Source organism: Scyliorhinus torazame, chromosome 19 (genome assembly GCF_047496885.1).
Source record: "Scyliorhinus torazame isolate Kashiwa2021f chromosome 19, sScyTor2.1, whole genome shotgun sequence".
Classification (NCBI taxonomy): Eukaryota; Metazoa; Chordata; class Chondrichthyes; order Carcharhiniformes; family Scyliorhinidae; genus Scyliorhinus; species Scyliorhinus torazame.
Window position 1 is genome coordinate 145,095,509 of NC_092725.1, and position 23,802 is coordinate 145,119,310.

The 23,802-nt window shown below is 55.9% G+C and overlaps 1 protein-coding gene across 2 annotated transcripts in view; it reads left to right on the forward strand.

Moving 5' to 3' along the window:
* The window catches only part of LOC140396583 (protein mono-ADP-ribosyltransferase PARP12-like), a 101,077-nt gene that overhangs the window by 47,111 nt on the left and 30,164 nt on the right, over window positions 1-23,802 (forward strand). The window contains exons 3-6 of one of the 2 annotated variants that reach the window (XM_072485370.1): window positions 902-1,166; window positions 3,717-3,818; window positions 18,536-18,659; window positions 22,207-22,375. In XM_072485370.1, coding sequence (XP_072341471.1) covers window positions 902-1,166; window positions 3,717-3,818; window positions 18,536-18,659; window positions 22,207-22,375 — 660 coding nt within the window. The remainder of the gene's footprint in view (window positions 1-901; window positions 1,167-3,716; window positions 3,819-18,535; window positions 18,660-22,206; window positions 22,376-23,802) is intronic. The other variant, XM_072485371.1, reaches the window with a different exon arrangement.

Consider the following 23,802-nt stretch of genomic DNA (forward strand, 5'->3'; position numbering starts at 1 on the left):
CCTTCACAGCGAGAGGATTTGTGTATAGGAATAGGGATGTTTTACTGCAATTGTAAAGGGCATTGGTGAGGCCACACCTGGGGTATTGTGGGCAGTTTTGGTGTCCTTATCTGAGGAAGGATGTTCTTGCTGTGGAGGGAGAGCAGCGAAGGTTTACCAGACTGATTCCTGGGATGGCGGGACTGTCATATGAGGAGAGATGAAGTCGGTTAGGACTATACTCATTGGAGTTTAGAAGACTGAGAGGGGATCTCATAACTTATAAAATTCTAACAGGATTAGGCAGGGTAGATTCAGAAAGAATGTTCCCAATGGTGGAAGATCCAGAACTAGGGGGACATAGTTTGAGGATAAGGGGTAAACCTTTTAGGACTGAGGTGAGGAGAAATTTCTTCACCCAGAGAGCGGTGAATCTGTGGAATTCACTCCCACAGAAAGTAGCTGAGGCCAAAAAGTTGTGTGGTTCAAGAAGGAATTAGATATAGTTCTTGGGGCTAAAGGGATCAAGGGATATGGGAGGGGAGGAGAGATCAGGGTAATGAACTTGATGATCAGCCATGATCATAATAAATGGCGGGGCAGGCTCGAAGGGCCGAATGGCCTCCTCCTGCTTCTATTTTCTATGTTTCTAAGTCTACTTTTAAGAAACGAGCTAGTTTCCTCTATTGTTTGAAAGAGTTCATAATAAACTCTCCAGTGTGTAGTAGGGTAGATTTTCCCTGAGTTTTACCCTGCATCCAACTCATGCTATTTAATTGATGTTGCAATGTGTAGGGACCCTGTACATATAGAAGTCTAATTTCCTTCAATTGAGGAGTTCAAAAATGTCCTCAAAAGACTTACTACTTTTGTCTCCTTCAGTTTATTTTTAGCATTGAATTTGAAATCTTTCCTTTTCCAGGTTTGCCTGCATTACAACAGAGGAAGTGAGGATGCTCGATTTGGAAACTGCACACACAAAGACACCTGCAATAAGCTCCATATTTGCTTATACTTCGCTTCAGGAAACTGTAAATTTGGGGCTGAATGTCGACGTTCCCACAGTTTCCATAGCAAAGATGCCAGTACCCTTCTCAAGAAATTTAGTTTGGATGAAAATGTAATGCGTAACCTGCAACTGATCTATCAGAACAGGCGCCACATTAAGCAAGCACTCTGCGCAGATGGTGAGAATATAATCCCAATTTATTTCTAATCTTTCCCATTAAATTGCCCTGATTTACATTCCGAACATTATTTCGAGCCCTAATGGTGCCAGATTCAGTCCTGGGCCAATACTGAGTTAGCTGAATTCAGACGCCCAATAGGAATAAACAGCGTGGACCAGTATTGCTATTTCTCAGTTTTTACTGTTTTTTGTTTCTTGGGAGGGTGCCAGTAGAAATGCTACAATTGGCCTCAGTTTCCCTGCTGCGGAATGTGAATGTGTGGAGATCAGTTGGGTTGGATTGAGCTAGAAAGTGGTCTTCCCTGTAGTTAAATAGTAATTAAGTGGATACTAGGTAATCCCGCATTATCGGAGCAAAATATTGAATCAGAAAATGTATAATATTGGATGGACGTTTGAGGTTCCCAATGGTTCCAATGCTGAAGTTTCCTTTGCCCCAAATATGGATCTGTTACAGATTAATCAGTAAAGACTGATTGCTATGATTTACCAAAAACTTCATTATCATTTTATTATGCAACTAGCGGGATGGCAGAAGTGACTTTGGCCTTCCTTCATCCAGCCACACTGATGTCCACATGTATAAAACACTCACTTCCTGCCTTTCACTGGGATACATGACTACAGCTGTCTGGACAGGTGTGCCCTCAGGTGTGCCCTCAGGTGTGCCCTCAGGTGTGCCCTGCTCACTGGCTCCTGCCACTTTGAACTGGCTGTTAAGGAAACAGGTAACATTAGCTTAAATTTCTTCTCTTACTAAATCCCCTGAACTGCACCGAGAAAACACACGGGACTGAATTTCAGGGAGGAGGAAAAGGATGATTAAGGGATGTTCCAGAGGGGCGCAGTACCCAGGCATTAGCAATTTAAGGCTTGCATTGCCGCAAGTGCCAGTCTGATTTGGCAACGCTTCACCTAACTGGCTCCCAACCCCATGGCAGTTGACTCTCAATCTCAGATTGCGCCACAGAGAAAAGTTATCCAGCCAGCTCACAAATGTAAAAGCAAATGGGAGGGCCTGTTCCTGTGCTGTACTTTCCTTTGTTCTTCGTACTTTGTTCTTTGTTCAAATTACTGCGGATGCTGGAATCTGAAACCAAAAAGAAAATGCTGGAAAATCTCAGCAGGTCTGGCAGCATCTGTAGGGAGAGAAAAAAGCAAATGTTTCGAGTCCAGATGACTCTTTGTCAAAGCTAAAGACCGGGAGTGAGATTCTCCGACCCCCCGCCGGGTCGGAGAATCGCCGGGGGCTGGCGTGAATCCCGCCCCCGCCGGTTGCCGAAGTCTCCGGCACCGGATATTCGGCAGGGGCGGGAATCGGGCCGCGCCGATTGGCGGGCCCCCCCCGCTCGATTCTCCGGCCAGGATGGGCCGAAGTCCCGCCGATAAATTGCCTGTCCCGCCGGCGTGGATTAAACCACCTTTTGAACGGCGGGACAAGGCGACGTGGGCGGGCTCTGGGGTCCTGGGGGGAGCGCGGGGTGATCTGGCCCCGGGGGGTGCCCCCACGGTGGTCTGGCCCGCGATCGGGGCCCACCGATCCGCGGGCGGGCCTGTGCCGTGGGGGCACTCTTTCACTTCAGCCTCCGCAACGGTCTCCACCATGGCGGAGGCGGAAAAGGCTCCCTCCACTGCGCATGCGCGGGAAACTGTCAGCGGCCGCTAACGCTCCCGCGCATGCGCCGCCCCGAGATGTCATTTCCGCGCCAGCTGGCGGGGCACCAAAGGCCGTTCCGGCAGCTGGCGGGGCGGAAATTCCTCCGGCATAGGCCTAGCCCCTCAATGTTGGGGCTCGTCCCCCAAAGACGTGGAGCATTCTGCACCTTTGGGGTGGCGCGATGCCCATCTGATTGGCGCCGTTTTGGGCGCCAGTCGGCGGACATCGCGCCGTTTCGGGAGAATTTCGCCCGTGAATCCCACCCCCGCCGGTTGCCGAATTCTCCGGCACCGGATATTCGGCGGGGGTGGGAATCGCGCCGTGCCAGTTGGCGGGCCCCCCCCGGCGATTCTCCGGCCCGGATGGGCCGAAGTCCTGCTGCTGGAATGCCTGTCCCGCCGGCGAGAATCAAACCACCTCTCTTACCGGCGGGACAAGGCGGCGCGGGTGGGCTCCGGGGTCCTGGGGGGGGCGCGGGGCGATCTGGCCCCGGGGGGGGGCCCCCACGGTGGCCTGGCCCGCGATCGGGGCCCACCGATCCGCGGGCGGGCCTGTGCCGTGGGGACACTCTTTCCCTTCCGCCTCCGCAACGGCCTCCACTATGGCGGAGGCGGAAGAGACCCCCTCCACTGCGCCTGCGTGGGGATGCCGTGAGCGGCCACTGACGCTCCCGCGCATGCGCCGCACGGCAAAGTAATTTCCGCGCCAGCTGGCGGGGCAGAAATCAGTCCGGCGCGGGCCTAGCCCCTCAAGGTGAGGGCTCGGCCCCTCAAGATGCGGAGAATTCCGCACCTTTGGGGCGGCGTGATGCCGGACTGATTCGCGCCGGTCGGCGGACATCGCGCCGATTGCGGAGAATCCCGCCCCTAATCCTTTGCTGTGTTTTTTCAGGAATGAATGCCACTTCGCAGTCTCCACTCACAGGCAGCCAGAGAAATGCAGCCACTGACGAGATCTGTCTCTACTTCCTCAGGAATCACTGCAGGTTCAAAGGTATGTGTGAAATCCTTCACGTTTTGCCGTGGATGATGACACTCGGTGAAGCAGTTACACTGGCAGTTTTTCCCTTGTCATCGCATTTGTTTTTACTCATTTATTTTGATGAATTTACCTTGTATTTCCCTCACAGCGAGCAGCTCCAACTAAGAAGGCAGTTTCATAAGGTGTAGATACAGTAAAGTTCAATGTCGAGTTTCCCTCAGTAATTCTGCAGCCAGCAGCATGCTGGAGCGACATCGGCTCGGGAGACTGAGTGCGTCTTCCTTGGTCCAGGCACAAAGATGCCTTTCATTCCCTCTCCTTACCCATTCCACCCAGGAGAAAAGAACAACCAAAAATAACATTGCAAACTGAAAAATGTTGAAAATCACATGGAAGCATCATATTTTTGTCTATTGTGTTGGTGTTGGAGATCTGGCAGTTCCAACCTGACAGCTCTGCATATAACTGAAATATAGTTCTGCAACCGGAATAGAGCCAGAAATAATACAATTGAAATAAAGGAAATTAAAGGCTGATGTCTCCATTGTTGCAGGAAGTATCCCAAGAGCATTAGTGCTCACTGATGTTACCCAAATATTGACCTGTGGTAATTAGCTGCAGTCTACAAAGGACCACATAGGCATCTCTCATCATGGGCGAGATTCTCCAACCCCCCGCCGGGTCGGAGAATCGCCGGGGGCTGGCGTGAATCCCGCCCCCGCCGGGTCGGAGAATCGCCGGGGGCTGGCGTGAATCCCGCCCCGCCGGTTGCCGAAGTCTCCGGCACCAGAGATTCGGCGGGGGCGGGAATCGCGCCGCGCTGGTTGGCGGCCCCCCCAGTCGATTCTCCAGCCCGGATGTCCCGCCAGCGTAAATTAAACCACCTACCTGACCGGCGGGACAAGGCGGCGTGGGCGGGCTCTGGGGTCCTGGGGGGGGGGCGCGGGGCGATCTGGCCCCGGGGGGTGCCCCCACGGTGGCCTGGCCCGCGATCGGGGCCCAGCGATCCGCGGGCGGGCCTGTGCCGTGGGGGCACTCTTTCCCTTCCGCCTTCGCCACGGTCTCCACCATGGCGGAGGCAGAAGAGACTCCCTCCACTGCGCATGTGCGGGAAACTGTCAGCGGCCGCTGACGCTCCCGCGCATGTGCCGCCCCGGAGATGTCATTTCCGCGCCAGCTGGCGGGGCACCAAAGGCCGTTTCCGCCAGCTGGCGGGGCGGAAATTCCTCCGGCGTCGGCCTAGCCCCTCAATGTTGGGGCTCGGCCCCCAAAGATGCGGAGCATTCCGCACCTTTGGGGCGGCGCAATGCCCGTCTGATTTGCGGCGTTTTGAGCGCCAGTCGGCGGACATCGCGCCGTTTGGGGAGAATTTCGCCCCATGAGAGAGAAACACATTAGTTATATAAATTCAGCAGCAGTGCTCCACACGAAGTCTGGGACAAGGTAAGCCTCCATCATCTATTACAGCCAGTATGGAAATCGAACCAATGCTGTTGGCAACTTTCTGCCCCACACTGTAGCCAACTGAGTTAACTGACTCCCTACTTGGAATATGTGATACTCACAATCTGTAATTGTCAATTAGTTGTTCAGCTGCCTTGTGAAGTGAGATGAACTAAGTCTGGTGAACTTGCAAACTCACTCCTGCATAAGTCAATGTCACATCTGCGTATTACAAATCTAATAGCTGACTTACAGTTAATGCAGATAGGAAATAAAACATTTCCAGATGTCTTTGTTCCACGTTTTTGGTTATCTCCAGACTTGACTAATCTAATGCACTCCTCCCACGTGACATTCACCTGCCACCCCTGTGCGCACTGCTGCCCCTGTGCTCACTGCCGCCCCTGTGCGCACTGCTGCCCCTGTGCTCACTGCCGCCCCTGTGCGCACTGCTGCCCCTGTGCTCACTGTCGCCCCTGTGCTCACTGCTGCCCCTGTGCTCACTGCTGCCCCTGTGCTCACTGTCACCCCTGTGCTCACTGCTGCCCCTGTGCTCACTGCTGCCCCTGTGCTCACTGTCGCCCCTGTGCTCACTGCCGCCCCTGTGCTCACTGTCGCCCCTGTGCTCACTGTCGCCCCTGTGCTCACTGTCACCCCTGTGCTCACTGTCACCCCTGGGCTCACTGCTGCCCCTGTGCTCACTGCCGCCCCTGTGCTCACTGTCGCCCCTGTGCTCACTGTCACCCCTGTGCTCACTGCTGCCCCTGTGCTCACTGCCGCCCCTGTGCTCACTGCTGCCCCTGTGCTCACTGTCGCCCCTGTGCTCACTGTCACCCCTGTGCTCACTGCTGCCCCTGTGCTCACTGCCGCCCCTGTGCTCACTGCTGCCCCTGTGCTCACTGCCGCCCCTGTGCTCACTGCTGCCCCTGTGCTCACTGTCGCCCCTGTGCTCACTGCTGCCCCTGTGCTCACTGCTGCCCCTGTGCTCACTGTCACCCCTGTGCTCACTGCCGCCCCTGTGCTCACTGCTGCCCCTGTGCTCACTGCTGCCCCTGTGCTCACTGCTGCCCCTGTGCTCACTGTCACCCCTGTGCTCACTGTCGCCCCTGTGCTCACTGCTGCCCCTGTGCTCACTGTCACCCCTGTGCTCACTGCTGCCCCTGTGCTCACTGCCGCCCCTGTGCTCACTGCTGCCCCTGTGCTCACTGTCACCCCTGTGCTCACTGCCGCCCCTGTGCTCACTGCTGCCCCTGTGCTCACTGTCGCCCCTGTGCTCACTGTCACCCCTGTGCTCACTGCTGCCCCTGTGCTCACTGCTGCCCCTGTGCTCACTGTCACCCCTGTGCTCACTGCTGCCCCTGTGCTCACTGCCGCCCCTGTGCTCACTGCCGCCCCTGTGCTCACTGCTGCCCCTGTGCTCACTGCCGCCCCTGTGCTCACTGTCACCCCTGTGCTCACTGCCGCCCCTGTGCTCACTGCTGCCCCTGTGCTCACTGTCGCCCCTGTGCTCACTGCTGCCCCTGTGCTCACTGCCGCCCCTGTGCTCACTGCTGCCCCTGTGCTCACTGCTGCCCCTGTGCTCACTGCAGCCCCTGTGCTCACTGCTGCCCCTGTGCTCACTGTCACCCCTGTGCTCACTGCCGCCCCTGTGCTCACTGTCACCCCTGTGCTCACTGCTGCCCCTGTGCTCACTGCCGCCCCTGTGCTCACTGCTGCCCCTGTGCTCACTGCTGCCCCTGTGCTCACTGCAGCCCCTGTGCTCACTGCTGCCCCTGTGCTCACTGTCACCCCTGTGCTCACTGCCGCCCCTGTGCTCACTGCTGCCCCTGTGCTCACTGCCGCCCCTGTGCTCACTGCTGCCCCTGTGCTCACTGCTGCCCCTGTGCTCACTGTCACCCCTGTGCTCACTGTCGCCCCTGTGCTCACTGTCACCCCTGTGCTCACTGCTGCCCCTGTGCTCACTGCTGCCCCTGTGCTCACTGCAGCCCCTGTGCTCACTGTCACCCCTGTGCTCACTGTCACCCCTGTGCTCACTGTCACCCCTGTGCTCACTGCTGCCCGTGCTCACTGCTGCCCCTGTGCTCACTGCTGCCCCTGTGCTCACTGCTGCCGCTGTGCTCACTGCTGCCCCTGTGCTCACTGCTGCCCCTGTGCTCACTGTCACCCCTGTGCTCACTGTCACCCCTGTGCTCACTGCTGCCCCTGTGCTCACTGCTGCCCCTGTGCTCACTGCTGCCGCTGTGCTCACTGCTCCCCTGTGCTCATTGTCACCCATGTGCTCACTGTCGCCCCTGTGCTCACTGCTGCCCCTGTGCTCACTGCTGCCCCTGTGCTCACTGTCACCCCTGTGCTCACTGTCACCCATGTGCTCACTGCTGCCCCTGTGCTCACTGCTGCCCCTGTGCTCACTGTCACCCCTGTGCTCACTGTCACCCCTGTGCTCACTGCTGCCCCTGTGCTCACTGCTGCCCCGCTGCTCACTGCTGCCCCTGTGCTCACTGCTGCCCCTGTGCTCACTGTCACCCCTGTGCTCACTGCTGCCCCTGTGCTCACTGCTGCCCCTGTGCTCACTGTCACCCCTGTGCTCACTGCTGCCCCTGAGCTCACTGCTGCCCCTGTGCTCACTGTCACCCCTGTGCTCACTGTCACCCCTGTGCTCACTGCTGCCCCTGTGCTCACTGCCGCCCGTGTGCTCACTGTCACCCCTGTGCTCACTGCTGCCCCTGTGCTCACTGCTGCCCCTGTGCTCACTGCTGCCCCTGTGCTCACTGCTGCCCCTGTGCTCACTGTCACCCCTGTGCTCACTGTCACCCCTGTGCTCACTGCTGCCCCTGTGCTCACTGCTGCCCCTGTGCTCACTGCTCCCCCTGTGCTCACTGCTGCCCCTGTGCTCACTGCTGCCCCTGTGCTCACTGCTGCCACTGTGCTCACTGTCGCCCCTGTGCTCACTGCCGCCCCTGTGCTCACTGTCGCCCCTGTGCTCACTGTCGCCCCTGTGCTCACTGTCACCCCTGTTCTCACTGTCACCCCTGTGCTCACTGCTGCCCCTGTGCTCACTGTCACCGCTGTGCTCACTGCTGCCCCTGTGCTCACTGTCACCCCTGTGCTCACTGCTGCCCCTGTGCTCACTGCTGCCCCTGTGCTTACTGCTGCCCCTGTGCTCACTGCTGCCCCTGTGCTCACTGCTGCCCCTGTGCTCACTGTCCCCCCTCTGCTCACTGCTGCCCCTGTGCTCACTGCCGCCCCTGTGCTCACTGCCACCCCTGTGCTCACTGCCGCCCCTGTGCTCACTGCTGCCCCTGTGCTCACTGCCGCCCCTGTGCTCACTGTCACCGCTGTGCTCACTGCTGCCCCTGTGCTCACTGTCACCCCTGTGCTCACTGTCACCCCTGTGCTCACTGCTGCCCCTGTGCTCACTGTCGCCCCTGTGCTTACTGCTGCCCCTGTGCTCACTGCTGCCCCTGTGCTCACTGCTGCCCCTGTGCTCACTGCTGCCCCTGTGCTCACTGTCACCCCTGTGCTCACTGTCACCCCTGTGCTCACTGCCGCCCCTGTGCTCACTGCTGCCCCTGTGCTCACTGCTGCCCCTGTGCTCACTGCTGCCCCTGTGCTCACTGTCCCCCCTGTGCTCACTGCCACCCCTGTGCTCACTGCTGCCCCTGTGCTCACTGTCACCGCTGTGCTCACTGCTGCCCCTGTGCTCACTGTCACCCCTGTGCTCACTGTCACCCCTGTGCTCACTGCTGCCCCTGTGCTCACTGTCGCCCCTGTGCTTACTGCTGCCCCTGTGCTCACTGCTGCCCCTGTGCTCACTGCTGCCCCTGTGCTTACTGCTGCCCCTGTGCTCACTGCTGCCCCGCTGCTCACTGCTGCCCCTGTGCTCACTGCTGCCCCTGTGCTCACTGCTGCCCCTGTGCTCACTGTCGCCCCTGTGCTCACTGCTGCCCCTGTGCTCATTGTCACCCCTGTGCTCACTGCCGGCCCTGTGCTCACTGCTGCCCCTGTGCTCACTGTCGCCCCTGTGCTCACTGCTGCCCCAGTGCTCACTGTCACCCCTGTGCTCACTGTCGCCCCTGTGCTCACTGCTGCCCCTGTGCTCACTGCTGTCCCTGTGCTCACTGTCGCCCCTGTGCTCACTGTCACCCCTGTGCTCACTGCAGCCCCTGTGCTCACTGCCCCCCTGTGCTCACTGCTGCCCCTGTGCTCACTGCTGCCCCTGTGCTCACTGTCGCCCCTGTGCTCACTGCTGCCCCTGTGCTCACTGCTGCCCCGCTGCTCACTGCTGCCCCTGTGCTCACTGCCGCCCCTGTGCTCACTGCTGCCCCTGTGCTCACTGCTGCCCCTGTGCTCACTGTCACCCCTGTGCTCACTGCTGCCCCTGTGCTCACTGCTGCCCCGCTGCTCACTGCTGCCCCTGTGCTCACTGCCGCCCCTGTGCTCACTGCTGCCCCTGTGCTCACTGCTGCCCCTGTGCTCACTGTCACCCCTGTGCTCACTGTCCCCCCTGTGCTCACTGTCACCCCTGTGCTCACTTTCGCCCCTGTGCTCACTGCCGCCCCTGTGCTCACTGTCCCCTCTGTGCTCACTGTCGCCCCTGTGCTCACTGTCGCCCCTGTGCTCACTGTCACCCCTGTGCTCACTGCCGCCCCTGTGCTCACTGCCGCCCCTGTGCTCACTGCTGCCCCTGTGCTCACTGTCGCCCCTGTGCTCACTGCTGCCCCTGTGCTCACTGCTGCCCCTGTGCTCACTGTCACCCCTGTGCTCACTGTCACCCCTGTGCTCACTGCTGCCCCTGTGCTCACTGCTGCCCCTGTGCTCACTGTCACCCCTGTGCTCACTGCTGCCCCTGTGCACACTGCTGCCCTTGTGCTCACTGCTGCCCCTGTGCTCACTGTCGCCCCTGTGCTCACTGCTGCCCCTGTGCTCACAGTCACCCCTGTGCTCACTACCGCCCCTGTGCTCACTGCTGCCCCTGTGCTCACTGTCGCCCCTGTGCTCACTGCTGCCCCTGTGCTCACTGTCACCCCTATGCTCACTGTCGCCCCTGTGCTCACTGCTGCCCCTGTGCTCACTGCTGCCCCTGTGCTCACTGTCGCCCCTGTGCTCACTGTCACCCCTGTGCTCACTGCTGCCCCTGTGCTCACTGCCCCCCTGTGCTCACTGCCGCCCCTGTGCTCACTGCTGCCCCTGTGCTCACTGCTGCCCCTGTGCTCACTGCTGCCCCTGTGCTCACTGTCACCCCTGTGCTCACTGTCACCCCTGTGCTCACTGCTGCCCCTGTGCTCACTGCTGCCCCTGTGCTCACTGTCACGCCTGTGCTCACTGCTGCCCCTGTGCTCACTGCTGCCCCGCTGCTCACTGCTGCCCCTGTGCTCACTGCCGCCCCTGTGCTAACTGCTGCCCCTGTGCTCACTGTCGCCCCTGTGCTCACTGCTGCCCCTGTGCTCACTGTCACCCCTGTGCCCACTGTCCCCCCTGTGCTCACTGTCACCCCTGTGCTCACTGTCGCCCCTGTGCTCACTGCCACCCCTGTGCTCACTGTCCCCCCTGTGCTCACTGTCGCCCCTGTGCTCACTGTCGCCCCTGTGCTCACTGTCACCCCTGTGCTCACATGTCACCCCTGTGCTCACTGCTGCCCCTGTGCTCACTGCTGCCCCTGTGCTCACTGTCACCCCTGTGCTCACTGCCGCCCCTGTGCTCACTGCTGCCCCTGTGCTCACTGTCACCCCTGTTCTCACTGCTGCCCCTGTGCTCACTGCCGCCCCTGTGCTCACTGTCGCCCCTGTGCTCACTGCTGCCCCTGTGCTCACTGCTGCCCCTGTGCTCACTGCTGCCCCTGTGCTCACTGCTGCCCCTGTGCTCACTGTCACCCCTGTGCTCACTGCCGCCCCTGTGCTCACTGTCGCCCCTGTGCTCACTGCTGCCCCTGTGCTCACTGCTGCCCCTGTGCTCACTGTCCCCCCTGTGCTCACTACTGCCCCTGTGCTCACTGCTGCCACTGTGCTCACTGCTGCCCCTGTGCTCACTGCTGCCCCTGTGCTCACTGTCACCCCTGTGCTCACTGTCACCCCTGTGCTCACTGCCGCCCCTGTGCTCACTGTCACCCCTGTGCTCACTGCCGCCCCTGTGCTCACTGTCACCCCTGTGCTCACTGTCACCCCTGTGCTCACTGCCGCCCCTGTGCTCACTGTCACTCCTGTGCTCACTGCTGCCCCTGTGCTCACTACCGCCCCTGTGCTCACTGTCACCCCTGTGCTCACTGCTATCCCTGTGCTCACTGCTGCCCCTGTGCTCACTGCTGCCCCTGTGCTCACTGCTGCCCCTGTGCTCACTGTCGCCCCTGTGCTCACTGTCGCCCCTGTGCTCACAGCTGCCCCTGTGCTCACTGCCGCCCCTGTGCTCACTGCTGCCCCTGTGCTCACTGCTGCCCCTGTGCTCACTGTCACCCCTGTGCTCACTGCTGCCCCTGTGCTCACTGTCACCCCTGTACTCACTGTCACCCCTGTGCTCACTGCTGCCCCTGTGCTCACTGTCACCCCTGTGCTCACTGTCACCCCTGTGCTCACTGTCGCCCCTGTGCTCACAGCTAATGTGGGGCCATTATTCAAGAAGGAAATTACTGACCAGTGAGTAGGGAAACTACTGGAAAATATTTTGAGGGACAGAATTAATCTCCGCTTGGAGAGGCCGGGATTAATCCAGGATAGTCAGCATGGTTTTGCCAAAGGGACATCAGGGGCGAAATTCTCCCCAAACGGCGCAATGTCTGCCGACTGGAGCCCAAAACGGCGCCAATCAGACGGGCATTGCGCCGTCCCAAAGGTGCGGAATGCTCCGCATCTTTGGGGGCCGAGCCCCCAACATTGAGGGGATGGGCCGGCGCCGGAGGGATTTCCGCCCCGTCAGCTGTCGGAAACGGCCTTTGATGCCCCGCCAGCTGGCGCGGAAATGACATGTCGAGGCGGCGCATGCGCGGGAGCGTCAGCGGCCGCTGACAGTTTCCCGCGCATGCGCAGTGGAGGGAGTCTCTTCCGCCTCCGCCATGGTGGAGACCGTTGCGGAGGCGGAAGGGAAAGAGTGCCCCCACGGCACAGGCCCGCCCGCGGATCGGTGGGCCCCGATCGCGGGCCAGGCCACCGTGGGGGCACCCCCCGGGGTCAGATCGCCCCGCGCCCCCCCCAGGACCCCGGAGCCCGCCCACGCCGCCTTGTCCCGCCGGTAAATAGGTACTCTAATTTACGCCGGCGGGACAGGCAATTTCCCAGCGGGACTTCGTCCCATTCGGGCCGGAGAATCCAGCGGGGGGGCCCGCCAACCGGCGCGGCCGATTCCCGCCCCCGCCGAATATCCGGTACCGGAGACTTCGGCAACTGGCGGGGGGGGGATTCACGGCGGCCAACGGCCATTCTCCGACCCCGATTTTGTGGGAGCGTGAGAGACTCACGTTTGGTATGTTGCCTCCCAGGTGCAAGGGTACGTGATGTCTCGGATCGTGTTTTCCGGGTCCTTAGGGGGGAGGGGGAGCAGCCCCAAGTCGTGGTCCACATTGGCACCAACGACATAGGTAGGAAAGGGGACAAGGATGTCAGGCAGGCTTTCAGGGAGCTAGGATGGAAGCTCAGAACTAGAACAAACAGAGTTGTTATCTCTGGGTTGTTGCCCGTGCCACGTGATAGTGAGATGAGGAATAAGGAGAGAGAGCATTTAAACACGTGGCTACAGGGATGGTGCAGGCGGGAGGGATTCAGATTTTTGGATAACTGGGGCTCTTTCTGGGGAAGGTGGGACCTCTACAGACAGGATGGTCTACATCTGAACCTGAGGGGCACAAATATCCTGGGGGGGAGATTTGTTAGTGCTCTTTGGGGGGGTTTAAACTAATGCAGCAGGGGCATGGGAACCTGGATTGTAGTTTTAGGGTAAGGGAGAATGAGAGTATAGAGGTCAGGAGCACAGATTTGACATCGCAGGAGGGGGCCAGTATTCAGGTAGGTGGTTTGAAGTGTGTCTACTTCAATGCCAGGAGTATACGAAACAAGGTAGGGGAACTGGCAGCGTGGGTTGGTACCTGGGACTTCGATGTTGTGGCCATTTCGGAGACATGGGTAGAGCAGGGACAGGAATGGATGTTGCAGGTTCCGGGGTTTAGGTGTTTTAGTAAGCTCAGAGAAGGAGGCAAAAGAGGGGGAGGTGTGGCGCTGCTAGTCAAGAGCAGTATTACGGTGGCGGAGAGGATGCTAGATGGGGACTCTTCTGCCGAGGTAGTATGGGCTGAAGTTAGAAACAGGAAAGGAGAGGTCACCCTGTTGGGAGTTTTTTATAGGCCTCCTAATAGTTCTAGGGATGTAGAGGAAAGGATGGCGAAGATGATTCTGGATATGAGCGAAAGTAACAGGGTAGTTATTATGGGAGATTTTAACTTTCCAAATATTGACTGGAAAAGATATAGTTCGAGTACAATAGATGGGTCGTTTTTTGTACAGTGTGTGCAGGAGGGTTTCCTGAAACAATATGTTGACAGGCCAACAAGAGGCGAGGCCACGTTGGATTTGGTTTTGGGTAATGAACCAGGCCAGGTGTTGGATTTGGAGGTAGGAGAGCACTTTGGGGACAGTGACCACAATTCGGTGACGTTTACGTTAATGATGGAAAGGGATAAGTATACACCGCAGGGCAAGATTTATAGCTGGGGGAAGGGCAATTATGATGCCATTAGACGTGACTTGGGGGGGATAAGGTGGAGAAGTAGGCTGCAAGTGTTGGGCACACTGGATAAGTGGGGCTTGTTCAAGGATCAGCTACTGCGTGTTCTTGATAAGTATGTACCGGTCAGACAGGGAGGAAGGCGTCGAGCGAGGGAACCGTGGTTTACCAAGGAAGTGGAATCTCTTGTTAAGAGGAAGAAGGAGGCCTATGTGAAGATGAGGTGTGAAGTTTCGGTTGGGGCGATGGATAGTTACAAGGTAGCGAGGAAGGATCTAAAGAGAGAGCTAAGACGAGCAAGGAGGGGACATGAGAAGTATTTGGCAGGAAGGATCAAGGAAAACCCAAAAGCTTTCTATAGGTATGTCAGGAATAAGCGAATGACTAGGGAAAGAGTAGGACCAGTCAAGGACAGGGATGGGAAATTGTGTGTGGAGTCTGAAGAGATAGGCGAGATACTAAATGAATATTTTTCGTCAGTATTCACTCAGGAAAAAGATAATGTTGTGGAGGAGAATGCTGAGCCCCAGGCTAATAGAATAGATGGCATTGAGGTACGTAGGGAAGAGGTGTTGGTAATTCTGGACAGGCTGAAAATAGATAAGTCCCCGGGACCTGATGGGATTTATCCTAGGATTCTATGGGAGGCCAGGGAAGAGATTGCTGGACCTTTGGCTTTGATTTTTATGTCATCATTGGCTACAGGAATAGTGCCAGAGGACTGGAGGACAGCAAATGTGGTCCCTTTGTTCAAAAAGGGGAGCAGAGACAACCCCGGCAACTATAGGCCGGTGAGCCTCACGTCTGTAGTGGGTAAAGTCTTGGAGGGGATTATAAGAGACAAGATTTATAATCATCTAGATAGGAATAATATGATCAGGGCTAGTCAGCATGGCTTTGTGAAGGGTAGGTCATGCCTCACAAACCTTATTGAGTTCTTTGAGAAGGTGACTGAACAGGTAGACGAGGGTAGAGCAGTTGATGTGGTGTATATGGATTTCAGCAAAGCGTTTGATAAGGTTCCCCACGGTAGGCTATTGCAAAAAATACGGAGGCTGGGGATTGAGGGTGATTTAGAGATGTGGATCAGAAATTGGCTAGCTGAAAGAAGACAGAGGGTGGTGGTTGATGGGAAATGTTCAGAATGGAGTACAGTCACAAGTGGAGTACCACAAGGATCTGTTCTGGGGCCGTTGCTGTTTGTCATTTTTATCAATGACCTAGAGGAAGGCGCAGAAGGGTGGGTGAGTAAATTTGCAGACGATACTAAAGTCGGTGGTGTAGTCAATAGTGTGGAAGGATGTAGCAGATTACAGAGGGATATAGATAAGCTGCAGAGCTGGGCCGAGAGGTGGCAAATGGAGTTTAATGTAGAGAAGTGTGAGGTGATTCACTTTGGAAGGAATAACAGGAATGCGGAATATTTGGCTAATGGTAAAGTTCTTGAAAGTGTGGATGAGCAGAGGGATCTAGGTGTCCATGTACATAGATCCCTGAAAGTTGCCACCCAGGTTGATAGGGTTGTGAAGAAGGCCTATGGAGTGTTGGCCTTTATTGGTAGAGGGATTGAGTTCCGGAGTCGGGAGGTCATGTTGCAGCTGTACAGAACTCTGGTACGGCCGCATTTGGAGTATTGCGTACAGTTCTGGTCACCGCATTATAGGAAGGACGTGGAGGCTTTGGAGCGGGTGCAGAGGAGATTTACCAGGATGTTGCCTGGTATGGAGGGAAAATCTTATGAGGAAAGGCTGATGGACTTGAGGTTGTTTTCGTTGGAGAGAAGAAGGTTAAGAGGAGACTTAATAGAGGCATACAAAATGATCAGGGGGTTGGATAGGGTGGACAGTGAGAGCCTTCTCCCGCGGATGGATATGGCTGGCACGAGGGGACATAACTTTAAACTGAGGGGTAATAGATATAGGACAGAGGTCAGAGGTAGGTTCTTTACGCAAAGAGTAGTGAGGCCGTGGAATGCCCCACCTGCTACAGTGGTGAACTCGCCAACATTGAGGGCATTTAAAAGTTTATTGGATAAACATATGGATGATAATGGCATAGTGTAGGTTGGATGGCTTTTGTTTCGGTGCAACATCGTGGGCCGAAGGGCCTGTACTGCGCTGTATTGTTCTATGACCCGCTGGGGGGTCAGAGAATGACGCCTCATGTCTTACAAACTTTATTGAATTTTTCGAGGTGTGTAGACGAGGGTAGTGAGGTTGATGTAGTCTACATGGACAAGGCTTTTGACAAGGTCCCACATGGGTGGCTGATGAAGAAGATAAGAGCCCATTGGATCCAGGGCAATTTGTCAAACTGGACCCAAACCCGGCTCAGTGGCAGGAGGCAGAGGTGATGATTGAAGGTTGTTTTTGTGACTGGGAGCCTGTGTCCAGTGATGTTCCGCAGGGATCGGTGCTGAGTCCCTTGTTATTTGTAGTCTACATTAATGATCTGGATGTGAATGTAGGAGGTGTGATAAGTTCACAGATGACACTAAAATTGGTGGTGTGGTAAACAGAGCGATATATAGGGGCCGGTTAAATTGGGAGAAGAGTGGCGAATGGTATCTAACCATGAAAAGTGTGAGGCGATGCATTTTTGTAGGACTAACACCGCAAAGGAATAGACAATGAATGGCACCCCCCCGGAGGTAGAGAGGATCAAAGGGACCTTGGTGTGCAGGTTCACAGACCTCTGAAGACAGCAGGACAGGTAGATAAGGTGGTTAAGAAAGCCTATGGGATTCTTGCCTTTATTAGTTGAGGCTGAGAATATAAGAGCGTGGAGGCTCTCCTGCGTCTGTATAAAATGCTGGTTCGGCCCCAGCTGGAGTACTGTGTGCAGTTCTGGTCACCACACTACAGAGGGAAGTGACTGGAGAGGGTGCAGAGGAGATTCACCAGGATGCTGCCTGGGCTGGAGCGTTCCAGCTACCAAGGGAGGCTGGATAGGCTGGGGCTGTTTTCCCTGGAGCAGAGAAGGCTGAGGGGGGACCAGATTGAGGTGTACAAAATTATGAGGGACGTAAACAGGGTGGACAGGAAGATACCTTTCCCCTTAGTGGGGGGAGGGGGAATAGCCAGGGGGCATAGATTTAAGGTTCGAGGAGATGTGGGGAAAACCTTGTCAACCCAGAGGGTGAAGGAATCTGAAAGCCGCTGCCTGACAGGGTTGTTGCCAATCGGAATACTACTGAGGCTCTTTTTATCATATGATGTTATGTCCCAACAGCGTTGCCAATACTGTGGGTGTTTCTGATTCTCTGACTGAACCACAAGGCTTTCCCGTATATCGGTCACATGACCACACACCCAGTTAGTCAGTTCAAGTTCAAAGATGGTTTATTTACACACAAGGGTTACTTCGACATGCAAGCACAATATACTACAACTTAAACTACACCTATCAGCTACAATAACCTATACTTAACTTCAGGCGACCGGCACTGTGCAAGTGGATAAGGCCTTTACGGTTTGAAGAAGTGTCTCTGTCTCTGCTGGGCTTATCAGTCAGGTAGCAATTGTTGGTCTTGAACTTGGCTGTCTGGTCGTTATGCTGCAGTTGGGCTGGCACAGGCCGGATTCAAAGGAGGCTGGCACAGGCCGGGTCCAAAAGAGACCGAACACCTGGCTGTCCCCTTTTTACCCCTCTAGGGTTTCGTGCTCTTTGGGGCGGTACTTAATCTTGGACCCAATAATTCAACAGGCTTCGATCCCTGCCTTCGATTTTGGCCAATAAAGGGGCGGGTGCCTTGGTGGCTGGGCAGGTCCTTAGCGGTCATTGACCTTGGCGGTTGGGCTCTCTGAGTAAGGGGAGTGGCGCTGATCAGTCTGTGTCTGTATCGGTTTCTTGAGTGCAGTCCTATTGTTCTGGGGAAATGGGCCATTAAAATGCAAACGAGCGGGGGTTTCGATCAGGTCTAGCTACCTGCGTTTCAATACACAGAAGCTCTGTATCTGTCTGAGTCCTGGGTTGGCCATAATTCCCATGGTCCTTTGCAGGTGGCCATCTCAGATGGCTATAGGGTGTTAGAGGCAGGAACCTTCACAATGTTTAAGAAATATCGAGATGAGCACTTGAAATGCCACAGCACACAAGGCTATTGACCAAGTGCTGGAAAATGGGATTAGAATAGAGAGATGCTTGACCATCAGCATGGAGCCGATGGGCCGAACAGCCTCGTTATGTGCTGTAAGTTTCAATAGCAGACGCTAGGCAGGAGAAAAGGCTGAACAGTTTCCACCTTTGCTGCCTCAGGTATATCCAAGACATCTCTTGGCGGGAGAAGGTCACCAATCAGGTCCTGAGCTTATTAATTCCATCAGCATTTGGCCATTGCTCAACCAATGAAGTCTGCATTGGCTCAGACACAATAATCAGATGGAGGATGGCCAACTACCCAAAGACCTTCTGTCCAGTGAGCGAGGCAGCATCTCCTGGACGTTTGCAAATGCTACCATCTATGTGAGTCTTGTCTCCGTGATGAGGAAATCTGAGTGTGTACAACTCGCGTCACAGTGTAGGAGCTGAAAATATTGACTCAGTTAACCTGACTGCCACATTCATACTTTATGTTTTTACAGAGAAGTGCAGCTGGGTTCACTTCAATCTACCCTACAGGTGGCAGATCTTCACGGAAATGTGGCACGATCTCCCGAACATGGAAATGATTGAAAAGGAATTCTCTGAACCAAGCAATATCACCAGGTACCCTTCTGATGTCATGAATATCGGGACAAAAGTACATAATGGCTGGGGATCTCTGAGCGCCAATGCTGAATTCGGGACAGGCACCTCGACAGCGGCACCATGCGTTCCACTCCGCACGTGCTTTAAACGGCGTTTGCATATCATTAGGATGCCTGACCCGGTATTCCCCGTGATGCTCCGCCTCTGTCAGGCGGAATTCCCAATGGCGGCACTGTGACTGGCGAGGAAGAGAGAGCGGGTCAGACACGGAGAGGCTGCCGTTCCTGCTGCTGGTCAGGCTGATGGAGGGGGCCGGAGGGCTACCACCAAGCCCGGGGGCAGCGGGGTGGGGGCGATGGTGGTGATCAGGGGCTGGGGCGTGGGGCCGAGGTGAACTCCCACGGGACCAGACGCCGGCCGCCATTGCCACGGCCTGCAAGGCAGCCACCTTACTGCGCACCCCACTGACCGTCCACTTGTGCAGAGTGATACCGGCCAAAAGGGTGCCCCCACCCCAGCTCCCCAGCCCCCCCTCCCAATCCTGGGCGTGGCTGATGACACCTATCCGGGGGACACAGGCCCAGAGGCGTGATCGAGCGGTGCTTTGGCCTCCTGAAGGTGTGGTGCGCAACCACTCTGGAGGGGCCCTCCAGTATGATGCTGAGAGCGTTGCTCGCATCGTGGCGGCCTGCTGCATCCTCCACAACATCGCGCAGCAGAGGGGCGATGCACTGGAGGAGGAGGATGACGATCAGTCCTCGTCCAATGAGGAGGCAGCGGAAGAGGGCAAGGATGGGCAGGACATGGGGCCCAGGCAGGCATGGGAAGCCTCATAGAACATAGAACATTACAGCGCAGTACAGGCCCTTTGGCCCTCGATGTTGCGCCGACCTGTGAAACCACTCTAAAGCCCATCTACACTATTCCCTTATCGTCCATATGTCTATCCAATGACCATTTGAATGTCCTTAGTGTTGGCGAGTCCACTACTGTTGCAGGCAGGGCATTCCACGTCCTTACTACTCTCTGAGTAAAGAACATGGGCGTCATTCTCCGCCGGCGGGAGTCTCCGTTCTGCCGGCACCGGGGGGTTTCCCGACGGCGTGGGGCTGCCCCACAATGGGAAACCCCATTGACCGGCCGGTGTTACGGAGACTCCCGCCGGCCGGTCGACGCAGAAATGTGGCGGGGCGGGTAGGAGAATTTCGCCCCCTACCTCTGACATCTGTCTTATATCTATCTCCCCTCAATTTAAAGCTATGTCCCCTCGTGCTAGACATCACCATCCGAGGAAAAAGGCTCTCTCTGTCCACCCTATCCAATCCTCTGATCATCTTGTATGCCTTAATTAAGTCACCTCTTAACCTTCTTCTCTCTAACGAAAACAGCCTCAAGTCCCTCAGCCTTTCCTCATAAGATCTTCCCTCCATACCAGGCAACATTCTGGTAAATCTCCTCTGCACCCTTTCCAATGCTTCCACATCCTTCCGATAATGCGACGACCAGAATTGCACGCAATACTCCAAATGCGGCCGCACCAGAGTTTTGTACAGCTGCAACATGACCTCATGGCTCCGAAACTCAATCCCTCTACCAATAAATGCTAACACACCGTACGCCTTCTTAACAACCCTCTCAACCTGGGTGGCAACTTTCAGGGATCTATGTGCATGGACACCGAGGTCGCTCTGCTCATCCACACTGCCAAGAATCTTACCATTAGCCCAGTACTCTGTCTTCCTGTTATTCCTTCCAAAATGAATCACCTCACACTTTTCTGCATTAAACTCCATTTGCCACCTCACAGCCCAGCGCTGCAGCTTATCTATGTCCCTCTGTAACTTGTAACATCCTTCCGTACTATCCACAACTCCACCGACTTTAGTGTCATCTGCAAATTTACTCACCCATCCTTCTACACCCTCCTCCAGGTCATTTATAAAAATGACAAACAGCAGTGGCCCCAAAACAGATCCTTGTGGTACGTGTGCACCAGAGCCAATGTACATGGGATGCTCTAATCGTCTCCAGGTTCACCACTAGGGGAATTGTGCAGCAGCACAGACATCCCATCACCACCCTTAACCCCGCCGCCCCCGCCGACCACCCCCATGAACACCCTACACAACCATCTACCCCCCTTTGCAGCCCCCTCCGTGATACATAACTGCCGCACTATGGGGTGTGAGTCCTGGGTTGGCAGTGACAGCGGGTCTGGTCCATGGGGTGGAGGATGATGACAACCCGCTCTGCGATGAGCTCTGGTGCTACGCATTGTTCGAAAATGTCTGACTCCTGCCCACAGTAGCACTTCCACCATCCACCTGGGTGATCCCTGCATGTGAGCTGGTCAATCCATCACATGGAATCCCCGGGGGTGGTGGAGGTGTAGACGGTCGGGGTGGGGGATGGGGGTGGGATGGTGGTTGGACATCGGAGTGGTGAGCGCTCCTGAACCTCAGTCCCTGGACCAAGCCCACCCACAATGCCTGTCGATTCCAACCCCACCCACCCGCCCTCTGGCCAGCCCAGACCAACCCACCTCTCACATCCATCTGACAGAGCACCGAGGCCGGTTGCAACAGGTATGAACAAATGTATACAGATTTGTGCCCTAGTTCCTATCGCTATACTGTGCCACCTTAACTGGTGCCTAATTTTCTGGCCTTACAGGTCCTAACACTACGCCAATGTGGTTCCCCAGATGGTACAGCAGGAGTGGAGGCGGCCTGCTGTGACTCTTGCACTGAGACCTCGGTCCCCTGGGCAGCCATCTCCTGGGGCCACCCGGCCTGAATGGGCCCGGCTGCTGCTCGGGTGCCGCCCAGTTCCGCCCGCTGCTCACCAGATGCACAGAGACAGGGGGGGGGGGGGTCCGAGGTGCTGCGGTGTTCTGGCAGGAGTCACCAGCATGGGCTTCATCACCTCCTCCTCTCTCGGGGTGCCCGATGTACCCCGGGCTTCTCCATGGGAGGGGGATGCGAGTGGAGCCAGCCCCCGAGGCTCTCCCACCACCTGGCGCTGCCAGTCCCGGTGGCTCAAGCTGCCGCGACCAGCGTCTTGATGCTCACGGTCATGAAGCACAAGAAATGGACCTCTGGGACTACGCCACATAGAGAAGCACTGAGTGCGGTAGCGAGTGGGAAATGCCGGGTGCTTTCCGGCTGCTGACGTGGGGCGGCACGATAGCACAGTGGTTAGCACAGTTGCTTCACAGCTCCAGGGCCCCAGGTTCGATTCCGGCTTAGGTCGCTGTCTGTGCGGAATCTGCACGTTCTCCCCATGTCTGTGTGGGTTTCCTCCGGTTTCCTCCCACAGTCCCAAGATGTGCAGGTTAGGTGGATTGGCCATGATAAATTGCCCCTTCGTGTCCAAAAAGGTTCGGTGGGGTTACTGGGTTACAGGGATAGGGTGGGGGTGTGGGCTTAAGTGGGGCGCTCTTTCCGAGGGTTGATGCAGACTCGATGGGCCAAATGGCCTCCTTCTGCTCTGTAAAGTCTGTGATTCTGTGATTAATAATCTGAATTGTGTCTCTCTTCAAGTTCTTTTCTCCAAATTGTTTCAGCAGTTCAGAACCTACCATTAACTTTGAGACAATGATGTGTGCGTCCCACCGGGTGAGGCGTGTCTCCACTTCATCCTCAGTTACCAAACCTCCTCACTACATCCTGACCACTGAGTGGCTGTGGTACATGAAGGATATGTTTGGAAAATGGACTCAGTATGAAAATCAAGTAAGTTTCACTTCCTTGAACCTGAGCCAATAAGGAGCAATCCCTAAATTCTGTGCAGTGACTCAATGGCCTTGATCAGAGCAAGTTGTAAATTCGAGGCAGATTTTCAACTTGCTGCTCAGTCAGAATACTGTTGCATCTGTCATGTGAGAGTACCTTTAAGAAATGGATGTTTAAGCAATGTACCTTTAAGAAATGGAGCTGATCATATTGCTGAAGTGATATCGGAGGGTGGGGGGGAGCTGAGCTCACTTCTGCTTTTGGTTTCAGTTTGAGGAGGCAGCTGGGAGTGTCTGTGTGTTTTGCTGAGAGTTGCAGGAACAAAACACAGAGCTGGTCTGTTGATGTCTGCAAATCCAAAGACTATAAATATATTGAATGTAACCTCATGTCTGTTTTTGAAGGTTTGAAGTCTTTTGGATGTTTAAAGGAACAGTTTGAAGGATTATTTAGTGTTGTAGTCATTTGGGGTTATCTTTGAAGTAATGGGTGTTAAGATATTCAATGTTTGTTTTTAAAAGGTTAAATTGAGTTCATAGAATAAACATTGTTTTATTTTACAAACCATTTGTCCATTTCTGCTGTACCACACCTGGAGAGTACGCCGTGTGCTTCCCACACCACAATCTATTCAAAGGTGTGGGTCGGTTGAACTCCATGAAACACTTTGGGGTTCTGTAATCCCGGACCCATAACACATCAAGAATGAACATCTTTAGGTGAGGAGAGAAAAAATTGGAGAGAGAAAGAGAGCGAGAGAGAGAGAATAAATGAATAAATATTGAGTGCAATTTAACTGCCACGTTGCACCCGGAGAGGATCCGTGCGATCTGGTTAGATCGCGAGAGAGGCCCAAATCAGGAACCGTGCCAGGCCCCTAGTGATTGGGGATCTAACCGGCCCGTTCCTGCTGGCGGGACCTGAATTCCACGTAGACACGCCGCAAAGCTAATTGAGGCCAAGTAAGGGTAATCTCCATCTCATTAGCGAGATGGAAACCGATCTAATGGCCTCCCATGATCTCCCCGGTGAGAGGTCACACGGGCACCGATTAGTACTGGAGCAGGCATGACAGCACCTGGGAGTCTGCCAGGCCATTGGAGACCTCTGGATGGTCAGGAACAGGACAGGGTGACACCCTGGCTCTACCTCTGGCAACTGGGAACCCTGGCAATGCCAGATTTGCACATTGGCACTGCCATCATGCACCACCAAGGTGCCCAGATCTCACTGCCAGATTGACAGGAGCAGTGCCAGGGTGGCAGCGCCAAGGTCCGGGTCCTGTGGGGGGCCGTGTCCAAGGATAGGAGGGATGAGGGGGGCATATGACAGGAGGGGGAGTGGGATGCGAGGCGGGTGTTATGAACATATGGTTGGGGGCGAAGGGTGGGGGTTCTGATTGGGGAGGGTGCGAAGGGGGGTGTGCA